Source organism: Dipodomys spectabilis, unplaced genomic scaffold, assembly GCF_019054845.1.
Source record: "Dipodomys spectabilis isolate Male_0828 unplaced genomic scaffold, ASM1905484v1 ptg000051l, whole genome shotgun sequence".
Taxonomy (NCBI): Eukaryota; Metazoa; Chordata; class Mammalia; order Rodentia; family Heteromyidae; genus Dipodomys; species Dipodomys spectabilis.
The window spans coordinates 1586608-1600402 of NW_024870728.1; the positions used below are offsets into that span (position 1 = coordinate 1586608).

At 44.3% G+C, this 13795-nt stretch overlaps 1 protein-coding gene across 1 annotated transcript in view; it reads right to left on the reverse strand.

Moving 5' to 3' along the window:
* The window catches only part of Dis3l2 (DIS3 like 3'-5' exoribonuclease 2), a 341977-nt gene that overhangs the window by 26583 nt on the left and 301599 nt on the right, over positions 1–13795 (reverse strand). The window contains exon 14 of the mRNA XM_042679162.1: positions 8037–8116. Coding sequence (XP_042535096.1) covers positions 8037–8116 — 80 coding nt within the window. The remainder of the gene's footprint in view (positions 1–8036; positions 8117–13795) is intronic.

Consider the following 13795-nt stretch of genomic DNA (forward strand, 5'->3'; position numbering starts at 1 on the left):
TTAGAGGTAAGAGTCTCATAGACTTTTCTGCTTGGGTTGGCTTTGAACAGTGATCCTCAGTCTCCTGTGTAGCTGGGACTACAGGTATGAGTCACTGGCTCCTGGTCTGGTGATATTCTTTTGGATGTAATAAGGGGTTCTGCTTCAGGACCTGGGCATGCTCATTTTTAATATTCCCTTGAGCTGGATGCTTATAATTGTGTCCTCTATTCATGTCATAGCTAAAAAAACAAGTGTTACAAAGTGATTATAAAAAATCTATCTTTCATTTTCTAGCATGTATCAGAGAAGAAAATAGCAAAATGGATGTCATACTGCATGCTGGGACATGGCCCAGTGTGCCAGTGTGTGTGCCTGTTTATGTACCCACATGCACTGATGGGTCTGCATCTGGCCAGTAGCCAGCACCATCTCCCCATCTTTGTGGCTACCACATTTCCTTGCTCTGGCTGGGTTCTGGCCTCAGAGAAGCAGCAAAGAGTGGAGGGGCTAGAGATTTCTATGAAGGGCAAGTACCAGTTCAGAAGTATAGGAAACCTCTCTTGAGGGCTTTGGAACATTTTTCAGGAGCCATCATCCAGTGCTTCTGAGAGGTCTGGGGAAAGGGTACTTAGAGTAGATAAATAGCTCTTGAGTACAAATGACACATGTGCAGACCAGGGTGACTGTAATGCTAAGTGTGTTGTTTGCAATGTCCAAGTCACTGCAAGAACTTACACAGCTGTCCCTGGATCTCTAGCAACATAGCCCCAGTTTTCCCCAGCTGCTCTGGGCCCACTTTGCTGTGAACCTCATGGTTGAGGCAGTGCCCTGTGCTCTGGTTCTGGGGCTTGGACTCATTTTGGCTTGGTTTGCTTGCTCAGCTAGCATTCTACCACTTGAGCCACACCTTCAACCTGGCTTTCTACTCATTATTTTGGTGATGGAATTGCACATACTTTTCTGTACTGGCTGGCTTTGAACTGTGATCTTCTGGATCTCAGCTTCCTGAGTAGCTAGGATTTCAAGTGTGTTACCAATATCCTGTTCTGTGTTCTGCATTTTATTTATAGCCTGACCTAGGACAGGGTATCTCGCAGGCCACTGTTCTTTCTCTGTAAAATGAAAGCATTTATGCCCATTGTTTTCTGGTATGGTAAACTGAGTTGAATGAAACAATGAATTTTAGTACAGAAGGATATGACTAGAGGTACTCTGATTATGGGACAGTAGAGAGACTGCCCTGCACTAAGCACAACCTAGATTCTAGCCACTAAAAGAGGAGCTGCACCAGCATTGTGCACATGCCAAATTCTACCTGCTGTCATGGGTCAGGGTGAGCTCACACCTGCACTGCGCATGGCTGATTCCCATGAGGTCACTTCTGGCACTACTCTGGCAGTGCTGCCTCCAGCTCTCCCAAACCCCTCCTCTCCCTTGATTGGAGTGCTGCTTTCTACTCACCCCAGGCTTTATCGGGAACAAGAAAGACATTCTTCACTCTGACCTGGCAGCATCTGTGGGAGGCCTGGAGGCACTCACCCTCTGCCATGAATGTTTTTTAGGTAACCTCACTCTTAGCCCCAGGAACTGGCAGCAGTCCCAAGTGCAGACAGAAAGCACCTATTGCAGAGTGCTGGGAAGTGTTGGTGCTGGTTTGAAGTTGTCAGGGCTACTAGGATATATTCACTCTGCTTATTAGAAAAAAAAAAAAAAACAGCAGAGGGAGAGACAAATTAAATGCAGCATTTGATCCAGGTCCCTCTGCTCATTTCTCCAAGTGTGGCACCACTCAGCTCACCAATACAGAACATGGAATTGCTGATGGCCCCAGGGGTGTCTGCTTGGTTCTGCCACTGCGTCTGCCTGCAATAATCTTCCTATGGCCATGGGGACTATTCTCAGACAGCAACCTAGCAGCCACATGCAGGGGTCCGACAGAAGTGAGGTTCTTCCTCCAACATAACTCCTGCATTAGCTCAAAAGTGAGCTGCAGCCTGAGACTTTTTGCTCAGCCCCTCCCTTCTCCAACTCCTTCTTCTGCCTGGTCTCCTTTTACAATGGTGGCTTCCTCCATGTCTCTTGCACATCTAACCTTGCCTTGACATCTGCTTCTCCACAGACTAAAACTCACTCAGATAGGACTAGGAGAGTTTAAAAAAAAAAAGGTAGGAAGGAGTCAGGAAACAAGCTGTGGTAGTGCATGCCTGTAATCTCAGCATTCAGGAAGATGAGGGAGGAGGCTCATGAATTTGAGACTGGCCTAGGCTACATAACAAGACCCTCATTGTCTGAGAGAAAAAGAGATGGAGTTAAGGACTGGCTTACTATCCAGTGATAGTAAGGGTCTATCCACCAAGTGGTATGTGGGTATGGCTAGCTTCCAGCACAAAAGGGTGCTTTGACTACTCCAAGATTCACCAGGAAGGAGGCTTTGTCACACTGGCCAATGACTCAGGCACTAGGAAATCCTGAGAGGAAGTGTTCACATGACCATAGAAGTAGCTGCCTGTTAGGTGAAAGCTGCTCTACAGAAAGCTAATGACAAACTGAAGGTCTTTGATAAGTAATTTTTTTTTTTTTTTGGCCCGGTCGTGGGGCCTGAACTCTGAGCCTGGGCGCTGTCTCTCAGCTCTTCAGCTCAAGGCTAGCACTCTACCACTTGAGCCACAGCGCCACTTCTGGCTTTTTTTCTTTTTGCTTATGTGGTGCTGAGGAATTGAACCCAGGGCCTCAGGCATGCAAGGCAAGCGCTCTACCACTGAGCCACCTTCCCAGCCTCTGATAAGTAATTAAAGAGCCTAAGGATGTCTCTTTCCTTAGTGTGTGCATTCTGTTAGAAGACTATGGAGAACTCTCCCTCTCAAGGCCAGCCCATGGGCTTCCAGACCATATGGAAGGTTAGATGCCAGTACAATCAATATGATAACATTTCTGAAGAAGCTAGGTGTAGAAGGGATCTATCTGAACTTAATAAAGGGCTATATATAACAAACCTATAGCCAACATTGTATTAAATGGGGAAAAACTGAAATTATTTCCCCTAAAGTCAGGAACAAAACAAGAATGTCCACTCTTCATGATCCAATTCAATATAGTACTAGAATTCCTAACCAGACAATAAGGCAGGAGAAAGAAATAAAAGAGATTCAAATAGGGAAAGAAAATACTGAATTATCCCTGTTTTCTGGTATGATCCTATACTTAACAGACCCTACAGATTCTACCAAAACTTCTAAAACTGATAAATGGCTTTAGAAAGGTAGTATGATATTAAATCAATACTTAAAAATCAATAGACTCAGCCAGGTGCTGGTGGCTCACGCCTGTAATCCTAGCTACTGAGGAGGCTGAGATCTGAGGATCATGGTTCAAAGCCAGCCCGGGCAAGGAAAGTCCGTGGGACTCTTATCTCCAATAAATCACTAGAAAACCAGAAGTGGTGCTGTGGCTCAAATGGCAGAGCACTCGCATTGAGCTGAAGAACTGAGGGACAGCTCCCAAGGCCAGAGTTCAAGCCCCACAACCGACCAAAAAAAAAAAAAAATCAGTAGACTCCTTTCTCCCCTCAACACCCCCTCGCCAATGCTAGGATTGAACTAGGGCTTGCCTAAGGGCCCTGTCTCTTAACTTCTAATATTTCACTCAAAACTGGTGCCATAGCTCCACTTCTGGCTTTTTCCTGGTTAGTTGGAGATTAGAGTCTAGGCTTTGAACCATCATCCTCAAATGTCAGCCTTCTGAGTAGCTAGGATTGTAGGTATATACATATATATACACACACACACACATATATACACACATATGTGTATATATGTATGTGCATGTATACATATATATGTATATATGTGTGTGTATGGATACACACACATACACACACACACTAAACAAGATGTAAAAGAAATCAGGAAAACAATTCCCCAAAGAATAAAATACCTAGGTATTAATACCTAGGTGTTAACCAAGGAAGTAAAAGACCTCTACAATGAAAACTATAAAAATTTGAAGAAAGAAATTGAAAAGGACATCAGAAGACCTTCCATGCTCATGGACTGGCAGAATTAATATTGTGAATATGGCCATACTACAAAAAGCAATCTACAGATTCAATATGATATCCCCCCAAATCCCAATGTCATTCCTCACAGAATTAAGAGAAACAAATCCAAAAATACATATGGAGGCATAAAAGATCCTCAAGTAATTCTAGGTAATGAGTACTTCTGGGGGTATGTAACATATTTCAAATAATACTATAGGTCCACAGTTACAAAAATAGCTTGATACTTGCACAAAAACAGATCTAAAGACCAACGCGACAATATAGAGCATCCAGAAATAAAACTACACAGCTTCAGCTAGCTAGTTTTGGCTCTTTTTGACAAAAAATAAAATGAGGGAAAAACAGCCTCTTTAACAAATAGTGTTGGGAATCCACCTGTGGGAAACTGGCCCTATATTTCTAACCCTGTATAAAAATGAACTCTAGTTATATCAAAAAGCTGAAAGTAACACAGGAAGTTTATAGCTACTATAAGATAGCAGGAAAAACTCTGGAAGATGTGGGCATAGGTAAATTTTAGGATAGAACTAAAAATTGACTAATGGGACTATATCAAATTAAAGAGTTTCTAGACAGCAAAAGAAGCAGTCAGTAAAACCAACAGAAAACCCACAGAACAGAAGAAAATCTTTGCCAGATATTCAACAGATAAAGGATGAATATCCAGAATATGCAAGAAACTAAAAAAACTTAAACAATAAGAGAACAATCCAATTAATAAATCAGCAAGTGAAATGAACCAACAGTTCTCACAAGAACCACAAAAGGCTTATAGATCTATTAAGAAATAGCTGGGCACCAATGGCTCATACCTACCTATGCAGCAGGCTGAGATTTGAGGATTGAAGTTGGAAGCCAGCCTACTAACCTTGAGCAAAAGGAGCTCAGGGACAGCCTCCAGGCCCAGAGTTCAAACACCAGGACTGGCTCCCACCAAAAAACTAAACTAAAATAAATGGTCAACCTCCTTAGCCATAAAGGAAATTCAAATCAGAACCAGACTAAGGCTCCAATTACCCTAGTCAGAAGGGCAGCTATCAGAAAACAACAACCAGGAATTTTTATACACTATTGGTGGAGGTCAGTAGGAGGTTCATCAAGAGACCAAATATAGACCTTCCCAATGAATCTGCCATACCACTCTTGGGACTATATCCAAAGGAGAGTAAATTAATATGTAAGAAAGACATCTGCATGAATATGTTTATTGAAGCACTGTCTATAATAGCCAAATGATGGACTCAGCCAACGTACCCTAGAACAGATGGGTAAAGAAAATATGGTGTACACACACACACACACGCACACACACACACACACGCACATGCACACGCACACATCCATACCATGGAATATTGCAAAGCAGCAAAGAAAAATGAAATCATGTCATTTACAGAAAAGTGGATGCAATTAGAGAAACAAGCCAAGCTCAAAATAATATCATATGTTTTCACTCATATGTGGAAGCTCGACCTAAAAGATATACATATTCTTGGACATGTTCATACATACATATCCATTTACATAAGTATATGTGGATAAACATAGAACATGAATCTAAGGGATTACTTAGGAGGAAACAGGAAGGGGAAGGGAAAAATAATAGAGGGTGAGTAAATTTGAAATACATTTTGAAAGAGGATGAACAGAGGATCAAAATAGAGTGTTTTCAACTATGGAAGTCGAATGAGAAAACCTGCTGAAATTGTTTTGGGAAGAGGGGAAGGGACAGTCATAGATTGGATTGGAACATATTGTAAACATGTGTGGAAATGTAACTATGAAGCCTCCCTCTTTATAACTAATGTAAGCTAATAAAAAAAATAAGATCCAAAAATAAAGGCCCAGTGTGAGAGCCTGAAGTCTGCCTTTCCCTACTATGTACCTCTGGCTAGAAGACTGGGGGCTTCTCCCTCACAGGACTATCCCATTGGCTTCTAGGTCCATCTGGGAGAGTTGAATGCTGGCACAGTCCATTTGGATGTGCTGCCCTCAAAGCATCATTTTTAATGGGCTTTATCACAGGGCCAGGAACTAAGCCTAGGTGAACAGGAATTCATTGATCTGGGGGTGTTTTCTTGGGATGAAGATTTAATGCCCTGGGCAAGAAATCTAGCTAGGTGTTTCTGAGAGGTATAAGAAAGTGATAGGTAGGCAAAGGCTGAGCCTGAGCTGGCAGAAAGCAGAGGAAGCAGGGATGGAGGTAGGGGAGGGGGGCCATAGTGGAATGAATGTACCACCTGAGTCCAGGAGACTAGCAGAGTATACTGTTTAACCACAGATTGCCAAATGGACTGTCATTGTTAGGAGTTTCTGCAGATGGGATAGGTCAGCAGGAAAGTACATCACAGAGCTGGGACACTATGGGCTCTAGAGGGGCGGGGGTCTGAATAGCTTAAATGCTCTGTGTTTAAGTTTAGGCATTCTAGGGGAAATGACCCTCAGAGTAAACAGAGGGACACAGACTGGGTGGGCAGAGCTCAGGGCAGGGAGGAGCTGCTCTCAGGTTCATAGGTTCCAAGTCTGACCTCAGAATTCACAAATCTGGAGAAGATTATACTTTTAACAGAAGGCATCACACACTACTGCGGTGGGTCATAGGGAAGTGCACCACAATCTTTCCTGAACAATAAACTAGAGATTCGTCAACTGTCCTATCTAGTCGCATGACCTACTTTTGAGCTGAATGAAACACCACATGATGCAGCTGAGATGTGTTTTTTGCTGTTGCTGGTGGTAGTGGGGGTGGACTTGAACTCAGGACCTGAGTGTTGTCCCTGAGCTTTTTCACTCAAGGTGAGCACTCTACCACTTCAAGCCACAGCACCACTTCTAGTTTTCTGGTGTTTAATTGGAGGTAAGAGTCTTACAGACTTTCCTGCCCAAGCTAGCTTCAAACTATGATCCTCAGATCTCAGCCTCCTGAATAGCTAGGATTACAAGTATGAGCCACTGGCACCTGGATTAAGATGGTTTTGACACAACAACCTAGAAACACTGGAACAACTGTCTAGAAACAGTGCCATCTCAGGTGGGCGATGGCAGCATTAACGAATTCTTGGTCGACCTTTCCTATGATTCATGTGGTAGGAATTGGGGGGCAATATATAGCCCTACTGTTCTTCCAAGTAGGAATACTGGAGACTTGAATACATTGTCCTCAAGTTCTGGCTGAAACTGTCCTTTCCTGAGATTCCAAGAGTGGCACTAACTTGGGATAACTGTCTTCTATCTTTTCCTCTCCTAATGTGAACATGCTACCGCTGATTTTGCCTCTCAGAGGTGTGCAATTTACCTGAGTCAGTTAATTGAGTTCCCCAGGCCTCAATTTCCACAATATAGAAGTAATGAAAGAAGCTCTATAGGCTATTATGGTGGTTAAATGGCAATACGCACGTCGTCTCCAGAACTGAACCCCACACAGAGCAGGTGCTCAGCAGTAGTTGCCATCATCATCATAAGGGCACATTCCCTGTGCCTCATTCACCACCACTACCACTGTCTAATAATACACAGTCTGGAGGAGAAAAGAAGTGCTCTAAAATTATTCCCAGAGCCACCTTGCTTATAAGGCCACCACCCAGAATCTCTGTAGGCACAGAGAAATCAACCTTACAACTACAAAAGCCAAAAGGTGAATGAACACAACAGAACCCAAGAGTGCAGCTGCAGTGATTAGAGAACTCTATCACAGGCTAAATCAAAGCTGATTTAAATGAGCAAGCAGATGCTTAGCGAGAGGGCTCAGGCAGTGGGAGGACAGTGAAACTGGAAAGGAAAGTATGCTTCCAATACACCTCTAATATTTGGAAATCTCTCTTACATAGGCTCAACAAGTTCAATGTAGGGACAGAAGAGTTGTTGTAGAGGAAAGAGCTATTTTACACTAGCCAGTAAGTATGCAGCAAGTATGAGCCATTCCTAAGCACCCTTTGTAAGCGAAGCCAGTGTCAGAAAGGTACTATTGCATAACACATTTCCCATGGTGGCTTACTTGTTGCTGTCTTTGTATTCATAGATATGACATCCTTGAGGCAATCCAGTCTCGTGGTCCACGGTGAAAGCAAGTTTTAGCTGAACAAAGAGAGAAGAGAAAAACAGTGAATTTTAGGCAGCACATTCTACTCATTCTAACAGAGAACTAAGAACTAAACAAAGAACAAAGAACTAAACAAAATCAACTTCCTCTAGCAGACATGTTCCTCTCTGGGAACTGCCCACCTGCAGGAACTCTACCATCAACAAGGACTGTTCATCCTTCAGGTATTCATGGAGTGCTCCTTTGGGCTTTTCACTGTGCTAGTTGTAGCAGCAAGGGGCTGCCTTCATGAAGCTTGTAGTCTGGTAGAGGAGCCATCTAACCACATTAAGGAACATGACACATATAGAGGTAAAACTTCATATTAACGAAGATTTTCTGAAGCATGAAAGGAGCTTCCTGTGTTTCTAAGAAAAACTACATCGAGTGGGATTTGGGGATGAAGGAATACATAAATTGTTAGTGGAGGAAGCAAAGTGAGTTCTACTGGGCACAGCATATACAAGAGTCCTAGGGCAGGAGCTGTATCAACTGAGGGAATGGTTGGTGAAGTTGGACCCCAATAGAGAAAGAGGACACAGTGAGCTGTGACTTTAGGGAGGAAGGCCAGGTTGAAGAGGCAGAATCTTTCTGGCCATACTGAAGTTTTTGGCCTTTACCATAACAGCAAAGTGGAGTTTCTGCTTTTAGAAAGGGATGGATGGTGGCATCAGAGTTCTGTGCTGTAAGACACCCCTTCTCCCTGTCTACGATGTAGACAGAAGCCTGCTGGGGCTGGGGACTGCTGCCGGAGTTGAGTGGTGAGGGTGGTGGAAGTGGTGAGGGGGATGAACTACAAGGATGCCAGGCAAGATGGACAGAAGGGGACAATTGGACGTCGATAGTAGGAGGAAGTTGTTAGGAGTAAAAGCAGGGTGTGTGGATAGGTTTGATGCTGGCAAAGGAGCGGATAGAAATTTGGGATGGCTCATGATTTTGATCTAAACAACCAAGCAAGTGGTCATTCCATGGCTGAGAGGGGAGACTGTAGGTGTGGTTTTAGAGATGTGGTTAGGGAAGGTGAGGACAGCAACCCTGGGGAAGTCCTGGTTCTTTCTGGACTCTGGTGGGAGGTCCTTAAGTAAGCACCCAGTCCACAGAGCTCAGAAAGGCTCCTGTTCTTTCTAGGGCCCAGAGCCAATTATTATCTTTAATGAATTTTTAAATTATAAATCACCGAAGTAATTTATATCACCAACTTTTACATTTCCTAAGTAATTTTAACCAAAATTAACTGCATACTAGGAGGATACATTGTTTTTTTTTAACTGCAGGGCTATTTACATAGCTAATGATCTGCATCATTAGATGCTGGACAAATTCTTTTCCTCAGAGGGGAACAAGCCTCTCAAGAGTAGATTGTCCTCTTACTGACCCAGATGAACATTCAAAACCAGAAACAAACCCTTCTTTACACATGAAGCCAGAAGCTTCAAGGCACAGACATGCTTTCCCTACAGAGCACTGCCTGGCCTTTCTCAGCCCTCTCTAATTAAAACAACACACACACACACACACACACACACACACACACACACACACACACACGCACGCACGCACGCACGCACGCACGCAAGCGCGTGCGCGCACACACACACACTAATCACTTTAAAAAATTCTATCAATTACAACTACATCCTTTTCTTTTTGTAGCTGAGGTTAGGCCTATATTTCAAGTCTACATTGGTTAGAATTTTTTGTATCTTTTGACTCAATGTTTTCTTTGCTTTCTTTTCTTTTGAAGTACTGGGGTTCAAATGCAAGGCCTTATGCTTGTGCTCATTAGGCGCTCTTCCACTTCAGCTACACCCTCAGCCACATGATGTTATAAGTTATAGATTTATAGCTTAGAAAAATTACCAGAAATGTAGGGGAAAAAAACCTTAATTTGTAAAAATTGTTGCCTCATATTACTTATTGGAAGGACTAAAAGATCAGCAAAGGCAGAAGGTTAAATAAGCTCCGCTCCAGTCACATGTGGAATAGCATACAGTCATTAAACTGCTCAGGAACATATTTGGGGTGGTTGGATAGAGACGGCTCTGTGCTTGATTATACACCCTGAGAACCGTGTGAAAAAGAACAAGGTTGCATAAAAGAAGGGTTGGGAGGCTCCAGTGATTCTTTAGTATCTGCACTTTCCAGATCCTTCAGGATAGGTCTGTGCTACTTTGACTAATACCTCCTTTTTGCTTTGTTTTATGGCTAGTGACTAACATTCTTATATAATTCTAAGTTTTTCTGGCTTTTCTGGATGTTTGGTCCCTGGTTTCAGTACAGCTGGTCTTCACTGAGTGCCTGCCTGCCTGACTGGCCACTGCACCGAGAGTACAGCATCCAGCTTCCCATCTAATCCCCAAGTGCACTTCCCTCTTCCTTTATAAAGGGGGCACTGGAGCCTCTGGGCTGCTCAGGTTGCAAAGGTGATACATTGGCAGGGCAGGCTGCAGGCAGGTGTATGGACTTCATGTGATCAGAAGGAAGTCACGACAGATTTCAGAGCAGAAGACAGCTCACTTTAATGGTCACATAGAGAACGGGCTGACATGAGAGTTTCCTTTCTGGGAGGCCGTTATGGTGGAACAATGAGGAGGTAAGATTTGGACCTCCCGTAGCGATGTGGGCGTGATATAGCAGGAATGGGAGGAAGCGAAGAAACAAGCCTGACAAGACCGGAAATACACACATGTGGAGCCATATGACATCCAGAATCTACCTCCCAGCCCTGACTTCTCATGACTAGGTGAAAAATGAGGGATGATACAGAAGCTGTGGGCTGCATCATGAAGCCAAGGTAGTTTCCAGAGGATTCCCATCAGGAAACTCCACACACACCAATTCATCAATACAGGTGGTGAATGGCGATGGGAAGGAAAAGGAGCACACTCAGAGTTAAAGTAACAGGAAGGCCACATGAAGGAGGCATTACTATTTCCTTTTCATAGATGAGGCACTTGGGGTTGAGGAAATTAAGTAATTTAGCTGGGCATGATGGCAAAAACCTGTAGTCCCAGAACTCAGGAAAGCAGATGTAGGAGGATGGAGAGTTACAGGCCAGCATGGGCTACACAAGGGCGTGCAGGGGACAGGGTGGGGGGAAGTGGAATAATTTTTTCACACTACAATTAGAACCAGAATTTCAACCCAAGTCTGATACACAATGGAAGATTCCTCCCGTAGTAGGCAAGAAGCTGTCCGGGGATGCAGATATGTCTGCAGGTTGGACAAGGAGGATCTGGAATGTTCCTGAGTAATTTTTGTTCTTTCCTGAGAACTATTAAGAGGCTAAACTGTCTACAAGGGATGCAGAGTTTGGTGAAAGAAAAAGTGGAAATTTGAGGAAAGTGATGAGGGTTTGAAATTGCTTCTTTGGAAAATAGGAAAAGCAGCTGGACAAGGAAGGGCAAAGGACTGCCAGGGAGCATTAAGGATCCACCTGGAGTATTTAGGATGTGAAGTTACTGTAGCAACTCTGTGCCTGTTGTTGATTTTTTTTTCTAGCAATCTAGGCATTGGCATGATGGAAGTCAGGTTGGTTGTAAGCCGAATATCTGCCAGGAAAGTTTGAGGAAGAATAATGGGGCTGGGAGTGTGATATGACATAGCAACAGTTGGACATGGATAGACCAGGGAACCTAAGGGAGGATGGAAGGGGCTAACTGGAAGAAAAGAGATGGGTGACAGATGTTCTGCATGGAGCTGATATTTATTGAATATGTCTCTACTAAGCTTCTTTTATGTGTGATCTTACTGAATCATCCCACTAGCCTTGTGTGGTCAGTTCCTAGGTTTAGACTGATTTAATAAGTATTTGACTCAAATTGGCAGAACTGAGTTGAGGGCCGTTCTCTGTACCACTGGCCTATCCTGGCTTCCTAGGCCAGTGATTTTGAGGTAGGGAACCGGGACAACTGTAGGGACTAGAGGCTGTGGTCAGACAGCAGAGTGTGTGTCTGATCTTGGAGAGGGTGCCCAGTCACAAGATCCAAGAGGAAGCCAAGAAAATGGAGAGCTATAATGGAAGGTGAATGGGAGGGATGGTGGAGAGATCTTCAAAGAAGCTCTGAAATGCTGGTGACATGCTACTTCCAGATGAATCGAACTAGAAAGCATGTCCCTACATGTGTGAATATATTCATGGAGGGCTACTGTGTGCAAACTTTAATTCATGAGTGAACGAGTCCACCGTAACAGATACTGGTGAAGAACTAGCAGCAGACATTTCCTCTTTCCCAAGAGTATCTCAGTTTTACTAAACTATTTACACATATCCCCTGTCTTTGGCCCAGGGTCCCCCAGAGGGAAGACAAAATCTCTAGTTCTTAGACTTTAGACATCAGAGAGCCATGGGAAGCCCAGATGCCTGAAGTCCAAGCCTAGGAACTGGTTCAGGTAAGAATGAGCAACCTAAGGCCCAAAGGCTAAGATGCTTAGCACCTCTTGGCAGGAGGGCCAGTGTTGCGGCAATCAGCACACTCCAAGGCTGAGAGCAGAGGACTCTAAGGGGAAGTGCGACAAAAGACCTGCAGCAGAGGACAGCCAGCCTCAATGATGGCATCCTGCTTGCAGCCTTCATGCCAGCCATTCTCTTCCAAGTGCTCAATGTTTGAACAACGTTGACACAAAGTCCATCTGTGCCATTGGCTCTCCTCTTCTCCTAACCCACTCTTACCATGGGGCTAAGTTACTTTTCTAGAATACAAACCTGAGGACACTTTCCTCTTTCAGTTCCTTAGCTGGAGACATAGCGATGCTAACCACAGCCCAGGCCTTCTGGAGTTCAGCTGCTTTGCATGAACAAATCTAGACTAAAGCAGGGTGATGAGGTAGTTGTGTAGCAGTCAGGAAGCTCAAGGTAGACAACAGAAGTGTAAAGGCAAAGTCCAGCTCCTCAAACACCACCCCCTCCTGCCTCAAGGCCTTTATCACAGACCATGGCAGATATCCAATTTCATTTCTGCAATTTTTTGTGTATGCTGGTCCTGGGGCTTGAACTCAGGCCTGGGTGCTGTCCCTGAACTTCTGTTCTCAAGTCTAGCATTCTATCACTTTAGCCATACCTCCACTTCTGGTTTTGGGGTGGTTAACTGGAGTCTCATGGACTTTCTTTCAGGCTGGCTTCAAACCATGATCCTCAGATCTCAGCCTCCTGAGTACCTAGGATAATAGACATGAACCACCAGTGTCCAGCAATCTCTGCATTTTTTATTTCTTCTTTTCCTTCAGTGAACAACTCTGTTTTGCATCTTCCTGCTTGGTGCTGTGTCACCAGTGATGCAGACTGCAGTGTTCAGGTGCTAAGGCACAGAGCCCTTCTCTGGACACTAGATCCTTTCCATATAGCAGGACTAGCCAGGACACTGGTGGGTCTTACCACTGTCCCTGGTGTCAGCTTGGGGGCCCTCATCAAGGCCTGAAAGGACCACACATATAACAGCTCAGTTTAGTAAGCCACCTTGCAGGAATGGCAGCCACCCTGGGACTTCACCAGGTCTTTCTCTGCCACATCAAGTAGGAGAGCTGACCCTTGCCAGCCTTTTCCTGGGAATGGGTGCTCTTGGTGGACACTTTCCAACTGCATAACCTTCCTGACATTTGATGAAGCGGTGAAGGAAGCAAAGGCTCACAAGGCTGCTCCACTGGCCTCTGCTAGAGAGGAAGGAGGCCTCAGTGAG